Here is a 17,517-nt window from a genome sequence, read left to right on the forward strand (position 1 = left end):
AAAAAATTATGATACATTAATAAAATTTATAAAGATAAATGTGGAGGGGTTCTTTTGGTAAAAGTAAGGCCTATGAACAAATTATTTAAAGATTAATTTTTCTTTAATTTAGTATCCAGAAATCGTGAATAAAATGTAAATTCTGCTTGTATAATACCTGTATGTCCTGCTTACCACTTAACTCCTTGTCGATTGACTACATGAATACTACATGAATATATGCCTGTTTGAATCAGTTTGTGGCCCTGTCAGGAGTGTAACCACTGTTCTGTCAAATGTTTTGACAAAGGTAAGCCCTAGTGCTAACCTGTTCTGCTGGTGCTCTGACTTCCAGACAGCTAAAGTGCGCCCCTTTGCTGTAGCCGCGGTTCTCCGGAACATCACCTTCACTAAAGAGCGATATGACAGCTTCATCGAACTGCAAGAGAAACTACACCAGAATATTTGCAGGTTCGTAGGGCTTCGTTCTCTTTCCGCCTTGTCTTCCTCTTCTGCTTCCTTTCCATCCCTTCCCTTTCCCATCTCCTTGTCTCACGTACCTACCTGTCTTAGTTACTGTTCTATCATTGGAAAGCGACACCATATCCAAGACAACTTATAACGAAAGGAAGTGTTTAGTTGGGGGGCTTGCTTACAGTTAGAGGGTTAGTGTATGGTCGTCCTGGCGGGGTCATGGTGGCAGGCACAGTGTTGAGAGCTTTACATCCTGATCTGCAGGCAGCAGGGAGAGAGACACGGAGTGTCTCTTTGAAAGTTCAGTTCACCCCCAGAGATACACATCTTCCAGCAAAGCGACACCTAATCTTTCCCAAATACTTTCACTACCTAGGGACCAAATACTCAAATATATGAGCCTATGGGGGCCATTCTCATTCACACCACCACACTACCTCTGCAGATTATTTTTCAAAACATTTCTAAACTCTGGTCATGGGAGAATTTCACCTTGTTGCAGCAGATAGATGTTTGTTACTGTTTAAACTGGTATGTGTGGGTTGGAGAGATGGTGTGGTGGTAAGGGTACTTGCCGCCCTTGGTGCTTTAACTCCAGTGCTAGGTCACCTGACAGCCTCAGGGCTCCTTGCGACCTGCACGTGTGTGTGTGTGTGTGTGTGTGTGTGTGTGTGTGTGTGTGTGTGTGTGTGTATGTGTATACAGATATACGTATAAAACATAAATAAAAACAAAAAATCTTAAGAGTGGTGTATATGTGGTATGTAGAAAATTTTTATTTCTAGAAGTTTTCTTGTTTATTTTCTTTTTGTTCAAATCATTTTAAAAACTATGTTTGTAATATGGTTTGCTTATGTATGCATGCTAGGAGCCAAAGTAAGGTCCTCATGCATGTAGATATTCTACCATTGAGCTATATGGCCCCAACCTCGTTCAGATCCTTATTAATATATTACATTACCAAGCATAAACCATGGAAATTTGAAGTGTAGTCTCGCATTTAGAAGTGGAAAAGTTTCTTTGATTGGACCACTTTTTGAATAAGTATAATTAAATTTTGACATATAAAACTTAAGCAGCAGTAGACATAAGTCTGACATGTAGTGTAGGCCTAGCCTAGATCACAACATTGAAAAAAAAATTAAATAAATAAAAGCAACCTGAACTTAAGTGACTGTAGTTTGCTTTATTTTTATGTTTTTGGCTGTGCTGTGTGCCAAACCCAGGGCCTTAGCCTTGCTGAGCTTCTACAGCATTATCACTTCCTGTGTTGTTCTCTGTAGTGCAGTGGTCTTCAGACCTTTATTCCTGAACCCTAGGAGTCAGGGAAGGTGAGAACGGGACTCCTTTAGGTAACTTCAGTACTTCAGATCTCTGTGAGTTAGAGGCCAGTCCAGTCTAAAGATTGAATTTTGGGCTAGCTACATAGTGACACCCTGTCTAAAAAAGGGGAGGAAATATAATGAGTTCCATAGCCAGGTAGGGCAGGAAGTTTGCTGTGTACTCAAGGGCAGCTAGTTCCAAGCCAGGACTGTGTGGGTAGACCCTGTCTAAACAAACAATAAAAAAGAAAATTGTGTATTTATTAATGGTGAGAAACCCTAGCTTTAGCTATTTTGCTTTGATCTTGAAAGAAGTTATATTGATCCAAAGATAATACTGACAGTGACCTTACATATTCTTAAATAAAATAAAAAACTGTAAAAAAATAGAAAAGTGAATTTTTATTTTTTGAAGCTCATCAAACTGTACTGACTTGCAAGGTATATGTGTGGTGTGTATGTGGGACAGGTCAGTGATAGTCTAGAAGAACTCTAGATGTTTTCTTCAGTGTTGGAAAACGCTTAAAACTACAAATCAGACTTGCCAGCTAATGCTTATGTATTTGCTTCTTTGTAAACCATCTTTGCTCAGATAGTAGAAACATGTTCCTGGAACTCTCAGTAACATTCTTCGTCTTTTTATGTTAAAAATCTATGTATTAGCTTGCTAATATATGTCACTACTAAGCAAAATAATAAGAAATAAACTAAATTCATTTTGAAGAATAAAACCTTTTAAGTTTATTGTATATTGTAAGAGTACAGTGGGCAAGGGCAATAAAATAGGAACGGCTGTCTGCAGCAAAGTAGAATGTGTTTTTAAAAGAATTAGGTGCAAGGTTTGACAAGCAGTGAAAGCTAGGAAGTGATCAGCAGATTTTGGATTTTTTTATTATAAAATTTTCTCCCTTCCTCCCTCTCCCTCCTTCCCTCCCTTCCTCCTTTTCGTGGCGTTGAGGCTCAGGTTGGCCTGGAACCTGCCTTGATCTTTGTACTGCAGCCTCCTGAGCACTGGAATTGCAGTGTGAACTCCCGTCTTCAACATTAGAAGGCATTTCTTTATTTTGTTCCACTTCAGCCTCTGCCTTACTTGTTGTTTCTGGAGATTGTCAGCTTTAACTGCTGTGGAGAAGAGAACAAGCACATTCTAAACCTCAGGCATCTAGAGGCAGTTCCTGGCAGCAACTCCTAAGTAATGTCTTCAGAGAGTTTTGGAAGCTGACATCCTGGTTATCATAGATTTCCATGAAGTTGTTTCTAATGTGCCCGTAGCCTTTGATATCTGTACTGTGTGTTGCAGTGCTGCCTCCTTAATTCCCATTATCTTTTTCTCCACTTTGGTCAGTGTAGAAGCTTATTAATTCGTCTTATTAATCTTTCACAGAACACACATGTAGTCTCCTGGAGCTTTTGTTTTCTTTGCTCCCTCCTCTGCCTCTCCTGGTTTTCATTGATCAAACATTGCCCTTCCTCCCCTCCCTACCCTTTTTTGAAGGTCTGATTGGTTTCTACTTTCTTATCTATGGATTTGGCAGGGTTTCGTTTATCTAAACTCTTGGACCCATGTATTTCATTGTCTGGTATTCCTGTGTTTATTAGTAATAATTAATAATAGATTATTATTAATTAGTAATAGATCCTTTCTGCTTGCTAGCAGTTCTGCCCAGTTCAGCCACAGTTATTCCAGCTTTTTTTTTTTTATCACTTATACTATTTGTTTGTTTGTTTGATTTGATTCAGTACTGGGATTTTGCCCAGGGCTTTGTGCTTGTAAAGCAAGAGCTTTGCCAATAAGCTACACCCCCAAGTGTATCTAATATTATCCATTTTATCTGATTTATAAATGTGTCATTATATGTAAATACTCTAAATATGTATGTACCTCCATGTTAAAGTAATTTTAAGAAGTCATAAGAACACAATACTTAGGAAAGCCTTTGTTTCTGCTGTTGAGGTAATCAAGCTTAACTGACATTTGTTCTTGCTATTTTAATGATTATGAGAATTTGTTATGTTGCAATCAAAATGTTACATAGCAGCAGCCATGAGCTCTTTTAAGGAAGTGTTTAAAATAAGAATTTAAAACATGGTGTTATTTTCAGAATATTAAGATTTCTCACTCTCATTTCCCTTTTTTTCCGCCTTTTCCTCTTTTAATTTTTAGAAAAAGAACATTGGTTGCTATTGGCACTCATGACTTGGACACTTTGTCAGGCCCATTCACTTTCACTGCGAAACGTCCTTCAGATATCAAATTCAAGCCTCTGAATATGACCAAGGAGCATACAGCTTGTGAACTAATGAATATATACAAGGTAAAAAGTCTTCTGTTTTATTGTTTGCGTGTTTTATTGTTTGTGTATTTTATTGCTTGCATGCGTGTGTATTTGAATGAACCATAGCTGGATAGAGGATCAGACGCCTACTGGAAGTTGGTTCACTCCTTCCAGAATTGTATATTTGTACATTTATTAAAGGTAAGAGTAAATTACATATTAATGAGCTTGAAATGCTTGTTTACTTTATCTTAAAGACTGAAATCCTGGATGAGTATTTGATACTGTGGGATGTGGAACTTAGTGTTTTTCAGAGTTGATTGATATTTTGATTTTATAATTGTCAGTGCTTCATGTAAATACAGAACACAGAATGACAGATTTGTTCAGAGCATTTTAGAAATGTTTGGGAATCCTATTTTATTCCTAAGCCAAAATTTATTCTAACACAATATAATCTAAGGATAAATAATTTTATATGACCTAAGGAATAACAAGAAAATATTAAATCTGTTAGCTGGCGGGGGGGGGGGGTTACATGTGTGTAATCCCAGCATTTTGAAGGCTGAGGCAGGAAACGTGCAGGTTCAGAAAGTCTTTGTTTTCCATAATTAAACTATTGTGTTTCTACAAGACCAGAAAACTTCTGTGTACAGTGTAGTCACTGAAGTTCATAGCCATGGCGTGCAATAGTGTTGAATCTGGGCTGAGGTGTGAATGTGGTGTCATGTGCTGTGCAAAGTGTGCTTTCTAAGTGTCCTGGAGCAAGACTGTAGTTAAGGCTTGACAACATGGGAAGCACTGCTAGAAACGTCACATTCGTCACTTGCTGGATTTTGATTTGATGTTTAGTTGTTGTGCCTTCAAAAACCTTTTGTTGTTACCAGAGTTTTATTAACATCCACATTCAGTCATGTAACCCATATAAAACTGACCCACAGTTTAAGTAGCTATGGCCTGGATCGCAATGTGTCTATTGTTAGCTTTTGGTTTTTTGGTTGATTTGTTTGATTTGAGACAGTATCTATATATGTAGCCCTGACTGGCCTGGAACTCACTATTAGACTAGACTGTCCCTGAACTCAGGATCCTCCTGCCTCTGCCTTCTGAATGCTGAGACTAAAGGCATAAGCAACTGTGTTTGGGTTCTTGTTACTATTTAAACCTCTGAGATGTTATTAGTGTGTTAAAAGGATTAAGAGCCAGCAAGTAAACTATACTCTTTTTAATTTTCACATTTGTGTTGAATTAACACTCATGCATGTATAGTTAGAATAGTTAGAAATTTAGCTATTGTGTATGTGAGTAACACTATTGTAAATTAGCTACCCGTTAGCATCTTAGAGCCTTAGCAGTGGTCATGGATTCAGCTGTCCCTTAACATTGAAAATAACAAGTACAAATAGTATAATTTCTCCTCACTTACCAGTGACTTCATTTGGCTTTCTGAATTTTGTGATGGCTGCATTTTGTTTGTGATGACTTGTCAGTGCCTATGCAAATCTGTTTTCACTCTGGGAAAGGGACCACTTTCTCATCTCACCCAGTTAATAGAGACTATGCAAACATTAAGATGTCCATTTATAGTGGTAAAGTTTATGAGTTTATACCTTTCTGTCATTTGGAACATTTTTGGTGTTTTTCTGGCTTGTTTTTTTTTAATATCAGATTAATGTCTGCTGGTTAAACTAGAAATAAATAATTTTGACTTAATTCTTTTCAGACTGACAATCACCTAAAGCAATATTTACATATCATTGAAAATAAGCCCCTGTATCCAGTTATCTATGACAGCAATGGTGTGGTCCTCTCCATGCCTCCGATTATAAATGGTGAGTAACTTCATGAAAAGCATGGATCTTTTCAGTTTCTTATCAGTGCTTTTGTAGAAGTCTCAATAGTCTGACTGAGTTGTCAGTCATTAACTGTAGATCTGAATCTCAGGTCTTTTGTAGATTTTATTTAATGCGCGAAACAATCCCACACCAGTTAGGATTTAAAGGGGTATTTATTTTGGGGAGATAAAACTCACAAAACACCAACCGTCAGGAAAGGAGCTTAGTCGCTGTAGCAGGAGCCGGAACCAAGCGCCAGAACCAAGAGAGCGGGCTGAGGCTTGGCGCTCTTTTTTAAAGATAAATAGACCACGCCCCAGTGGGCTGGTATTTCAGCAGCTATTGGCTGAAGGAGCAGAAGGTCCTCCCGCAGCATTTATTAAAAATTAAAAAAATTATGTGTATGAATGTTTTGCCTGCATGTATATCTCTGCACCACGTGGGTGCCTGGTACCTTTGGAGTCCAGAAGAGAGCGTCAGATCCTCAGGAAAAGGAGTTACAGATGGTTATGAATCACTGTGTGGGTGCTGGGAACTGAACCCAGATCCTTTGCAAGAGCAACAAGTGCTCTAGGCCATTAATCTATCTCTCCAGCCCCATAGATTTTATTTTAAGAGTTCTTTGTACATTTTTTCAAAACCTTTAGTTTAATTGCTGATTTTTATGTAAAAATATATATTATTTAGAATGATATAGGGTGTACATTTAATTTGTAACTGTAAAAATATTTATGCATGTGTAAGTATATTCTGATGCTAATCTATGGGTTGTGTCACATTTTTCAGGCTGTACTGATGTTTTAGATATGCTTAGTGTCTGGCTAGCGTATGTACTTGGCCTGTGTGGGAGCATGCATATCATAGCATGTGTGGAGGTCAGAGGGCAGCTTTCAGGAGTCGGGTATCCTTCCACCATATCGGTTCCAGGACTGAATTAGGCTGCCAGGCTCAAGTGCAAGCGTGTTGGCCCTTTGGGTAAAAAAAGAGAAAGAGAGAATTTTCATTTGTTTTTTTTACTGAGATGTTTGGCTTTAACAGCACGTCTTTGTTGAACTCAAGCTCTAATTTGTAGTTTTATACTAAAACTTATTTACATGGACTCTTAATTCCTTTTTTAAGGAAGCTTAGGAAGCAGTTTAAGTGAGCTTACTTATTTAATGATGCCTAAGCCGCAGATGTGTCTCTTTGGGGAGACCAGAGGAGGTTTAGCTGCCACAGGATGAGAAGGAAATACTGATGCTGCAGATGCCTGCAATTTTGATGGTCAAGAATGTGGGCCTATAAGTCGACTAGATCCAAACTACTCTTAACCTTAGCGTGCTGTAGTTTGTCATCATCATCATGTGGTTTAATCTTTCAAAACTTTAGTTATCTTTTTGTTGTTGTTTGTTTTATATTTTAAAACAGGGTTTCTACGTAGCCCTGGATATCTTGAAACTGGTGTTTAAACCAGACTTACCTTGAACTCACAGAAGTCTGCCTCCTTTTCCTTCCTGAGTGCTGGGGTTGTTTGCAATTTTGTCATAAGATGGTGAAGATTATCCGTATTTTTCAGCTTGCAATAGGAGCTTAAAAGTCTGACAGCCCAGGTCTGGTGGCATGGCTCAGTGGAGGGTAAAGGCACTCGACTCTACCTATGTTGTATAAAGAGGACTGCTCTTGAGCTATGTTTGGTTCCTGGAACCTGTCTTGTATAAAGAGCACTGCTCTTGCTGCTCTTGCTGCTCTTGCTGCTCTTGCTGCTCTTGCAGGTTGTCCTCTGACCCTCACACCTGTGCCATGGCGTGCACACTAAATAAATAATTACATAAAGAAAGTGTTATATATCCTGTAACCACACATAGTAGTTCATATTTAAAATCCCATTACTTGGAAAGTTGAGGCGGGAGAATCACTGTGGCCTGAGCTATATATTGAATTCTAGATTAACCTGGGCTAATGATACCCTTTCTACAAAAATCAAAGGGAAAAAAAAAGTTGTATATCCCCTTATTTCTAGGGTATTTAGATTGTTTTCTATGTTTAAAATGTGATTTTTTTTTAAAAAAACAAGATTTGTATTATATCAAGTGTCTGAAATTTTTGTTGTTATTGTTTACAGGGAACCATTCAAAAATTACACTGAATACTAGGAATGTATTTATTGAATGCACAGGAACTGACTTCACTAAGGTAAATAAAATGTTTAACCTTTATACTGTTAGACAGGTATAATTTTACTTTTGGGCCAAGACTTATTTTAAAGTTTATAATGTTAGAAGAGGTGGGAACATATTATCAAAACTTAGAAAATTAAAGTGATGTAGATAATGTAGAGCTTGTTTATGGTACTTTCATTAATTTACAAATGTTTATTGAGTACCAGATGTCTTTCTAGTGTTAGGAACTTAATAAGTATATGCTTCCTGACTTAGCAAGGTAGACATATGACTGTAGAGACTGGAATTGTATTACTTCATCATCTTAATCTTAGTGACTAAATAGTCTGTGTTTTTGTGTACTTGGGAAGTTTTTCTTCAAAAAAAAAGAAAGCAAAAGAAAAGAACTAGCTGTGCTGGGTATGGGAGAGTGGTGTGCCCAGAATTTCAGCCGTTGAGGGGCAGGAAGATCAGGGATTCAGGATTCTCTTTGACTACTTAAGTTCAAAGCTAGCCTGGGCTACTTGAGACACTGTGTCAAAAAACCAACCAACCAGAAGAATTGGGTAAAAAGAACTTTTATCTTTAGGCACTTGATAGCTTACATTCCTAAAGGTGTCTAGACTATGTAAATTGTCTACTCCCTTTTGATTACTACAATTGTTGGCTTTGACTGCTAAGAAAGCTTTATTTTGTGACATATGACTTCTTGAGAGTATGCAGATAAGCCAATTAAGAGAGATCCCATAGCAATAGGGGTCGGCATATGGAAACAGAATCTTAAAAGACTCTCCCCTACATCTGCAGCATTGGAGACTGTTTTAGGCACTTGATTTGTATCTGTTATCCGTGATGTTTACCTTTAGAATTATTATCAGTGTGATACAGACTTTACTATTTAAATTTTTTTAACATTTATACCATGAACTGACAGACCTTAGAGGTATTCCCTGAAGCTTATATCCAAGCTAAACATATAAGAGTAAAACATATGTCCCAATCAGGTTTTTTTTCTTTTTTAAAAAGATTTATTTTATGAGTGTTTTGTCTGCATACACACACGTATGCACGTACCACAAATGTGCATTTCTGGCTGCAGAGGCCAGAAATGTTGTCATATTCCTTGGAACTAGAGTTGCCTTAAACAGTTGTGAGTTGCCGTATGGGTGCTGGGAACTGAGCTTGAGTGCTCTGTAAGAGTAGCAAGTGCTCCTAACTGCTGAGCCATCTCTCCAGCCCCCAGTAAGGATTTGTTTTATTCTAAGAACTTATATGGCCCTTACTATATATTAAGGATGTTCTATGTGCTTTGTGCTTGTGTGTTCATTCTTATAGTTACCAAAGGTAGGAATTTTTATTATCTCTATTTAACCAATGAGAGAATTGAGATACAGAGAGAATAAAGTAGATCATCTAAAGTCACATTGTTAGTAAGTGGTTGAGCCAGGATTCCAGCAGTCTGGCTTCAGAGACTTAAGAAATTGATAACATTTACTCCAGTAACTAGCCATTTGTCTCTCTTGAAACCTCATAATCCAGGGTTGGGGTGGGGGAACTAAACGATTTGTCTCAGTCATGGATTGTAACTCTCAGAGCTGCGTAAATAGAGAACACCTGAAGATAAGAACGAGCCTGCTCCTAAGTTTTTATTCCACTTCCTTTCTTAGAATGTGTATGTAAGGGTTCATTTTTAGGTGTTTGAACACTAAATTATAATAAATAGTCATTACATCTGAATTGGGTGAATATATACTTATAAATTACCATAATATGTATATTTTTTCTTTTGCAGGCAAAAATTGTGCTTGACATTATTGTCACCATGTTCAGTGAATACTGTGAAAATCAGTTTACGTAAGTTGACTTAGCACCATCATTCACCAGTGCTCTGAAACCAAGGCTCTAAGGCCTCCCTGTACTATTTGTAACAGTGTAGTATACATATACACGTGCAGGAAAAGCACTCATACTCCGTGTTTAGCTTGGATATAAGCTTCGGGGAGCACACCTAAGTCTGTCAGTGCACGTATTCAGATGTGGGTCCTGAAGCTAGAACACATCTGGGGGAAGACATAACTCTAAACAGTATGCATAGTGGAAAGTGTTAATCTTTTGCCAACATTCTGGTGTTTATAAAGCCAATCTGGCAAGGCCTCTTGGAGGCAATGAAATTTAAGTTGTATTTAACAACCAGTAGGCAGAGGATATAAAGATAGAGGAGCAGCTAAATAAAGTTGTAGAAGTGTGAGAAAGCTCCATGTTCTTACTATGGAGTAGTGTCAACTTATTCTAGACTCCCTTGTTAAAGAGTCCATGTAGGATGCTTGCCTGACACACTTGGGACCTGGAGTAGTAGAATAATATTATATGTGGGAAGATTGGTCAAATGATGATGGTAGGATGTGAGCGATCGAACGTGTTGAAACTGGAGTTATAAAACAGAGTTATTGATCATAGACATTTGAAGAATTTGTAGCTCATTTATTTTCTTAAGCATTTTATTTCTGACTTTTTTTTATTTTATTTTAGAGTTGAAGCAGCTGAAGTAGTTTCTCCTAATGGAAAATCAAACACCTTTCCAGTAAGTTCTTAAAAGATGATGGTAATGGTAGTCCTGGCCCTATTACCCGCAGTGGTTGTTGAGTGTTTGTTTCTCGGTGTTGTTTAATCCGTCTGTCCATTCACACACTGCAGTTCTCCGTGAGGGTGAGTGGCGTGCTGCCTTTCTGTAGGGACATCATGAGGCCTGGCCTGTTTACTGTTGTCTGTTTATAAGTGTGGCAAGGATTTAAGGGTAGGCGCCTGACTGGAGCTGTCATCACAGCACATTGCATAGTAATGTGATTCTGTGATCTACCCTCTTATTAGCAGTTAGCTGGGCAATTTCTGCTCTCCTTTTACGATTACTTGGTTCTGCATATTGAGTTAGTGTGTTCACTTTGGAATCGGTAATCACTGAAGGCTGTCATTGTAGCAACTGAATGTGTTGAGACTGCATTAGAAGTAAGCACAGTTATTGTTACACATGGGGGTCTTGGTAGAAAACAGCAAAGCTAGTTCGTTCTTTTCTTTTTTTTTCTTTCCTGCTTTTAAAACAGGGTTTTGCTTTGTAGCTGAGGCTGGCCTGGAATTCACTATGTAGCTAAAGCTATTCTTGAATTCATGATCCCCAGGAATTGGAGTATGCTCCCACACCCACTGTAAGGTGGTCATTTTGAAGTGGAACATTATCACAGTCATTTAGTTGTGATTCTGGTTCGGTGAGACCACTTTCTGATCAGCTTGTGTTCCTTTGAGTTTTTTGTTTATTTTTTAAACTGTTCTGTCATTTATGAAGTAAATCAGAACATAAAATTTGTTTTTTTTGAACATTAAAATTTTAAAAGTTTTATGTATGCAAGTGTTTTCCCTGTATGTATGTATGTATGTCTGTGTACCATAAGTGTTATGGGCCTGTGCTCAAGGAGACCACAGGATAGTGTATGATCTTTGGCACTCGAGTACAGATGGCTGTGAGCTACCATGTGGGTGCTGGAACAGAACCTAGGTCCTGTTGAAGAGATGGGAAGTACCTTTCTCTACTTCCTCCCAGCCAATAAAGTAGTTTTAAAAGTATGATAAAATCTGCTAAGATGAAAACGTTACCCTTCCTAAAATCATTAGTGTTTAGTATGGTATTCTTTTAAAACTTTTTGGTATTATTGGTGTGTGTGAGTGTGTGTGTGCATATGCACAATGTCTGTGGAGGCCAGAGGACAATGTCGTGGAGTCACTCGCTATCCACTTTTTGTGGACTCTGGGGTTTGCCAGGCTGTGTAGCAAGAACTTTTGTCCACTGAACCATCTTGCTGCCTTAGCATCTTATTTTATTCTAGATTATCATAGAGAAAGTGGTTATGTACTAGATAGCTGAAATTACAGTGTCAGTTTTTGTTGGATTGGAGATTTTGTAGTTTGTGTCGGGCCTTTTATAACGCTGGGCTTGGAACCAGGGAACCACAGGTGCGAGGAAGGGCTATACAAGGGCTACACTACTAAACTATGCTTTAACTCGATTTGCATTTTAGTGGTGATTGGTGGTTGACTTTTATTAACAAACAAAACAAGAAAAGGAAAGAAAGGAAAAAGAAAGAACGAAAGGAAAAAAAAAAAGGAAGCCGGGCTTTCACTGGATCATGACTTCATGGATGTCAAGGGGGGCTCAGGGAGCAGCAGCAACCATAGCAACACTGCTAAGATGAGGGCGGAAAAGGGCTTAGGTTTTTTAAAGGTGGCATTTCAGGGCTACCCACTGTAAGAGAGCAAGCCAGTGCTTTCCCAGCAGGGTATCCAGTCCTGTAGCTGGATCTCAGGGATTTGAGAGGCAGAGAAATTGGTACTATATGTGGTGGGAAAATCGCCGGTGCTACATTCCAAGGCCATTCATGTGGACAAAGGAAGAATTTGTGGTTGCTTTTTTGTTTGTTTCTTTTTCTGAGACCAAAAAAATTAGCCCATGTTGGCCTCAATCTCCTGATCATTCTGCTTAATTCCCTCAGTGATATGTTACAGGTTGCACAATTTCATAATGATCTTTCAAATGTCCCATTTAAAGAAAGTTCTTTAAAAGAAAAAAACAACAACTTAAGTACTTTATGTGTATGGGTGTTCTGCCTGCATGTGTATCTCTGTACCATGTGCATTCAGTGCTTGTAGAAGAACTGGAGTTACAGTTGGTTGTGAACTGTCATGTGGATTCTGAGGATTGAACTTCCGTCCTGTGGACAACCATCAACCACTGAGCCATTCAAGTTTCTTTATCTTTTTTTTTTTTTTTAATATGAGGGATTTTCAGGTTTTAATAAAACAGTATATATTTTTGTAAAGACCAGGAGAAATATGCTTTAAAGTTTGGTTAATTTTTTTCCTTGTGTAGAAAGCCTCATGAAAACATTTATGTGTTATAGAGCACTTTGGTTAATTTAAAATTATGGGTTTCTGAAAAGGAGTGCTGGGCATTTGTGAAGGTTTTTTCTTAAACTTGTCCTAGAGCAGCGCTGAGTGTCTGCTGAGCAGGCCGCCCCTGAGGGAGAGTGCTCCTTCTGTATATGAAATGCAGGGTCCCTCAAACACCAGGAAGGTTGGTAGTTTTTCACTGGCCTTGCTGCTTCATAGAAAGGAGTAGGTTTTGGAGGTCACTGATTAACATTGTGAGCTTTGGAGACAGACTTTCTCTGTCTCTTCATTACTGTGTGCACTCATTAGCTGTGCACATTGAGAGTAACTTGGGATAAGTGTTCTTAAACTGTGTGCAAAGGTGCTGGAGAGCCTCGGGTTTATGTGTGTGTGTTTTCACTTAGGGTAGTAAGGCTGTTTGCCATTTGAAGGAGAGGGAGTGCCAATTTATGAAGTTTTCTCACCCACTTTTACTGTCTCCTGGAGTGGATTGATAGGCAGATCTAGGGACATCATAGTATTTTCTACTTGAGAAATGGCAACAGAGAAATTTATTTTTTAAAAAAATATTAATTATGGGAATTGGGAATTTAGCTTAGTGTTGGAGTGATTGCCTAGCAAGTACATGATCCTCAGTTCCAGGAGATAGATACATGATAGATAAATAGTATAGATAGATAGATAGATGGATAGATAGATAGATGGAAAGAAGAGAGATAGATAGTGTTTATTTAGGGTGTGCAAACTACAGCACCCAAGTAGAACTCACAGGACAGCTTGCAGGAGACATTCCTCTCCTCTCGTGTCAGTCCTGGGGATTGAACTCGGGTCATCTGACATGGTAGCAAGCTCCTTTACCCACAGAGCCATTTGGCTGACCCAGGAAATGTGCTCCCTAAGTCTCACTAGTACAGTGAGTGGTATATTTGTGACTTTTGGATTGTTGTCCTTTGGTCATATACTTTTGCTTTCATAAGACCGAACATTTGTAAACATCTTAGAAATGATGTCGTATGATAGCATTGTACTGTAGGAGAGAGGATGACCTTGTAAAAGAAAAATGTTTGTGATTTATATTATTTTCAAGTAGTAAAAAAAAAATTAGGACATAGAATATTCATATATGAGTCAGGTATAAAAAATTGGGTCTATAATAATGTTTAAAAACCTCAGGTTTAGGCTGGGCGGTAGTGGCGCACGCCTTTAATCCCAGCACTCGGGAGGCAGAGGCAGGTGGATCTCTGAGTTTGAGGCCAGCCTGGTCTACAAGAGCTAGTTCCAGGACAGGAACCAAAAAGCTACGGAGAAACCCTGTCTCGAAAATCAAAAATAAATAAACAAACAAACAAACAAACAAACCTCAGGTTTAGACTGGGCAGTGTGGCGCACGCCTTTAATCCCAGAGGCAGAGGCAGAGGCAGGCGGCAGCTAGGACTGTTACACAGAGAAACCCTGTCTCAAAAAAACAAAACAACAACAGCAAAAATCCCCCCAGGTTTATTTCAGTGTGGCTCTAAGAACAGTTTCTTGGCTGGGTAATGAAGCTATAACAGCGGGTGGAATGAGACAGACTAGAAAACTGCCTCTGATGAGGGATGATTGAAGTTTTCAAACTTTCTCTCTCAGGAGCTGGCTTACAGAAAGGAGATGGTGAGAGCTGATTTAATTAACAAGAAAGTTGGAATCAGGTATGCTTTGAAACTTATTTGTCTGGGAGAGAAGAGAATTCAAGCATAAAGTACACAGTGAGTGATTTTTCTTGAAAGAATGCTTGATAGTAAGCTAAGATATTTGATATGTAACAGAGCTCAGCGAGAGGAGTTACTATTTCAGGTAGGAACTATCTCAAAACAGAATGTCAGCATGTTTTACCTACTCCACTGAAGCTTATGGTTTGTACGTTCTTTTTTAGGGAATCTCCTGCAAACCTTGCCAAGCTCCTGACCAGGATGTGTCTGAAGTCAGAAGTCATAGGCGATGGTAATCAGATTGAGGTTGAAATTCCTCCCACCAGATCCGACGTTATCCATGCATGTGATATTGTGGAGGACGCGGCTATTGCTTATGGATATAACAACATTCAGATGATTCTGCCGAAAACGTACACCATAGCTAATCAGGTAAGATTGCACCCTTAAATAAACACTCCTCTTGTTAGCGACTGGCTATTGAATGCCAGGAAGGTTTTGAGACAAACAGAACCTGGGAATTAAGCAGCATTGGGATGTGCTTTGCTATGAGAGGCATTTGCTATGGGGAAGGATACAAAACAGATGCCCAAATGATTAGAGTGAGCTGAGAACCTGTGATGACTTGTTCTTTGAAGAAAGACAGGTTTCAAATGTGGAACTCTTGTTGAATCTCTTTAACTGGAAGATTCATTTTCTCAGCTTGGGCCTGAAGGCAGACGCTGTGTGGGAGAGGAGGGGTGGGAGGCTGCTGGATAGCTGTGGTGGGGATATTAGCAGTGTGCTGGTGAGGGGAGGAGTTTGGTTCCTTTCAGCGGTATGTTCTGCACGAGTCTTTAAGAAAACAAAGCAGGTTTGAGATGTCTTGGTGTCTTGCTTTTTCCTCAGTTTCCTCTCAACAAGCTCACGGAGCTTCTCAGACTGGACATGGCTGCTGCTGGCTTCACTGAAGCTCTTACTTTTGCTCTGGTATGTTTTCAACTCACTTTTGTCCAGCTGAATGTTTCCTTGGGATCCCTGAATCGAAGAGAGGCTTTGTTTCTTGAGATTGTGCAATTTTTAGTAAAGAAAAATGGGGATGGGATTTTTGGGTTTTTTTTTTTTTGTATTTTTTTTTTTAAATAGTCATAGAAGACTATGAAGGCCTAGGGGAAAAAAAAGCCATATGACATTTGATGTAAGTGTGGAAGGTGCACAATGAATTTCACAAAAAAAGATTTGTTAGGTTAGAATATTTGGTCTTAATTTGGTTGTGGCTGTCCCCACTAGATGCTGCCCTGGTTAAGGGCTTGGGAACTGTTCCACATTAGACTTAGTTCTTTGTCTTTGAACATGTTCACAAACATTTGCTTTGAGTTGAAAAGCTGACATAAAAGGCCTAAATCAGGAAATGAATGTTATTACAGAATCAGAAGGAACTTGGCCTCTCTCTCCTCAGGCTGACCATTGAAAGCAATAAACGCGCCTGCAGTTTGTATGGTTTCCCCTGGCCGAGAACGTCTGCATTGCCCAGACTGCAGTGCTTGGTGTCCCAGTGAGCTTGATTTAACAACCTGTGGGTGGCTGGAGCAGCTGCCTGGCTTTCTGACCCCAGCCCTGAAGTTCTAAATCTTTAGAGTATTAGATGATTGTTCTGAGGCAGCATTTGTTGTTAGCAGGCCCTGCACCTGTGAGGAAGCTTGAACAGGAGAGAAGAGTAGCTGATACACAGTACACACGGCACACAGCAGAATCTGATGAGAGTCAGGGCCGTGGGGGCCCAGTGCTTGGCCCTGTCTCACCTTGTGTACACCAGGCTTAGAGTGCCATGTCTCGTATGTGGACGTTCATTTCCATTTGTGAACAGTCACCATTTTGCAAAAGTTGAACTATAAAACTTAGCATTTCTTAAGAAATGTGTTTGTTTTTTAAAGTTAAGTGACATAGGAAACAATACATTATCATTTTGAAGGATTTCAACTTTATAAAATACAAAGTAACCACTGGTTCCTCTCTCCACTTTTGATTGTATTTTTCTTCCCAAAACTACCTGCTGTTAAAACTTTGGATTGTAGTTCTCACTGCCTTCTATTAGTGCTTTTTGATTTTGTTACCGAGTTCATGTATCTTGTAGGAGCACATAAGCTGCCTTCTGCTAGGGGCTGCTCTGCAGGGAGGGTTTGCTCACCACTGATAACTGTATGCGTATGGTACCAGTTCTTCCCAGGAAGTGCAGCAGTTAGAGTAACTTTTCTGCTAGGCCCTCCATCTCCCATGCAACCACAGGTACAAGCCCAAGATTCCAACCCAGGCTGTTCTGAGGCAAAGCTTGTGACTGAATTATAGCACCAGAGTGTAACACTGAGCAGTCTGCTCAGCTGTCCAGTCACACCGTTTAAGTTCATTTTCTGGGAGGAAAGGAGGGAGGGGCTGGATATCTAGAGGGGACAGATTTCACATAAAGTTTAATACTAAAAGTCTTTATAGTGGCTGGAGAGGTGGCTCGGAGGTTTAGAGCAATGGCTACTCTTGCAAGGGACCCAGGTTCAATCTCTAGCACCCAGGTGGTGGCTCTGTAACTCTAGTCCTAGGGCATCCAGTGCCCTCTCTGGCTTCTGTGGGCATCATGTGCTCATATAGTGTACAGTCATGCATGCAGGACAAAATACCTGTATGCTTAAAATGAACAAATGAATAATTAAGTTTAAAAGTCTATAATGTTCTCTATTTTCTAAACAGAGCTTACCATAGCTAGTCTCTATTGTTACATCTAGTTTGCACAAGAGTGATGACAATCAGTCTTCAAAAGCTGAGCCTTGACTTTTTTGTTTTTGTTTTTGTTTTTTTTATATATTTTTTTTTAAATTTATTTATTTATTGAGGATTTCTGC

At 39.1% G+C, this 17,517-nt stretch overlaps 1 protein-coding gene across 4 annotated transcripts in view; it reads left to right on the forward strand.

Annotated features, from left to right (window-relative positions):
* The window catches only part of Farsb (phenylalanyl-tRNA synthetase subunit beta), a 67,829-nt gene that overhangs the window by 12,396 nt on the left and 37,916 nt on the right, over positions 1-17,517 (forward strand). For all 4 annotated transcript variants that reach the window (XR_003378177.1, XM_005361549.2, XM_026786189.1 and 1 more), the window contains exons 5-13: positions 335-450; positions 3,940-4,090; positions 5,775-5,883; positions 7,988-8,058; positions 9,817-9,878; positions 10,554-10,605; positions 14,586-14,647; positions 14,872-15,079; positions 15,536-15,616. Coding sequence is in view for 3 of the 4 variants with exons in the window: in XM_005361549.2 (XP_005361606.1) it covers positions 335-450; positions 3,940-4,090; positions 5,775-5,883; positions 7,988-8,058; positions 9,817-9,878; positions 10,554-10,605; positions 14,586-14,647; positions 14,872-15,079; positions 15,536-15,616 (912 nt within the window). In the remaining variant the exon portion in view is untranslated. The remainder of the gene's footprint in view (positions 1-334; positions 451-3,939; positions 4,091-5,774; positions 5,884-7,987; positions 8,059-9,816; positions 9,879-10,553; positions 10,606-14,585; positions 14,648-14,871; positions 15,080-15,535; positions 15,617-17,517) is intronic.

This window comes from Microtus ochrogaster, linkage group LG4 (genome assembly GCF_000317375.1).
Source record: "Microtus ochrogaster isolate Prairie Vole_2 linkage group LG4, MicOch1.0, whole genome shotgun sequence".
NCBI lineage: Eukaryota > Metazoa > Chordata > Mammalia > Rodentia > Cricetidae > Microtus > Microtus ochrogaster.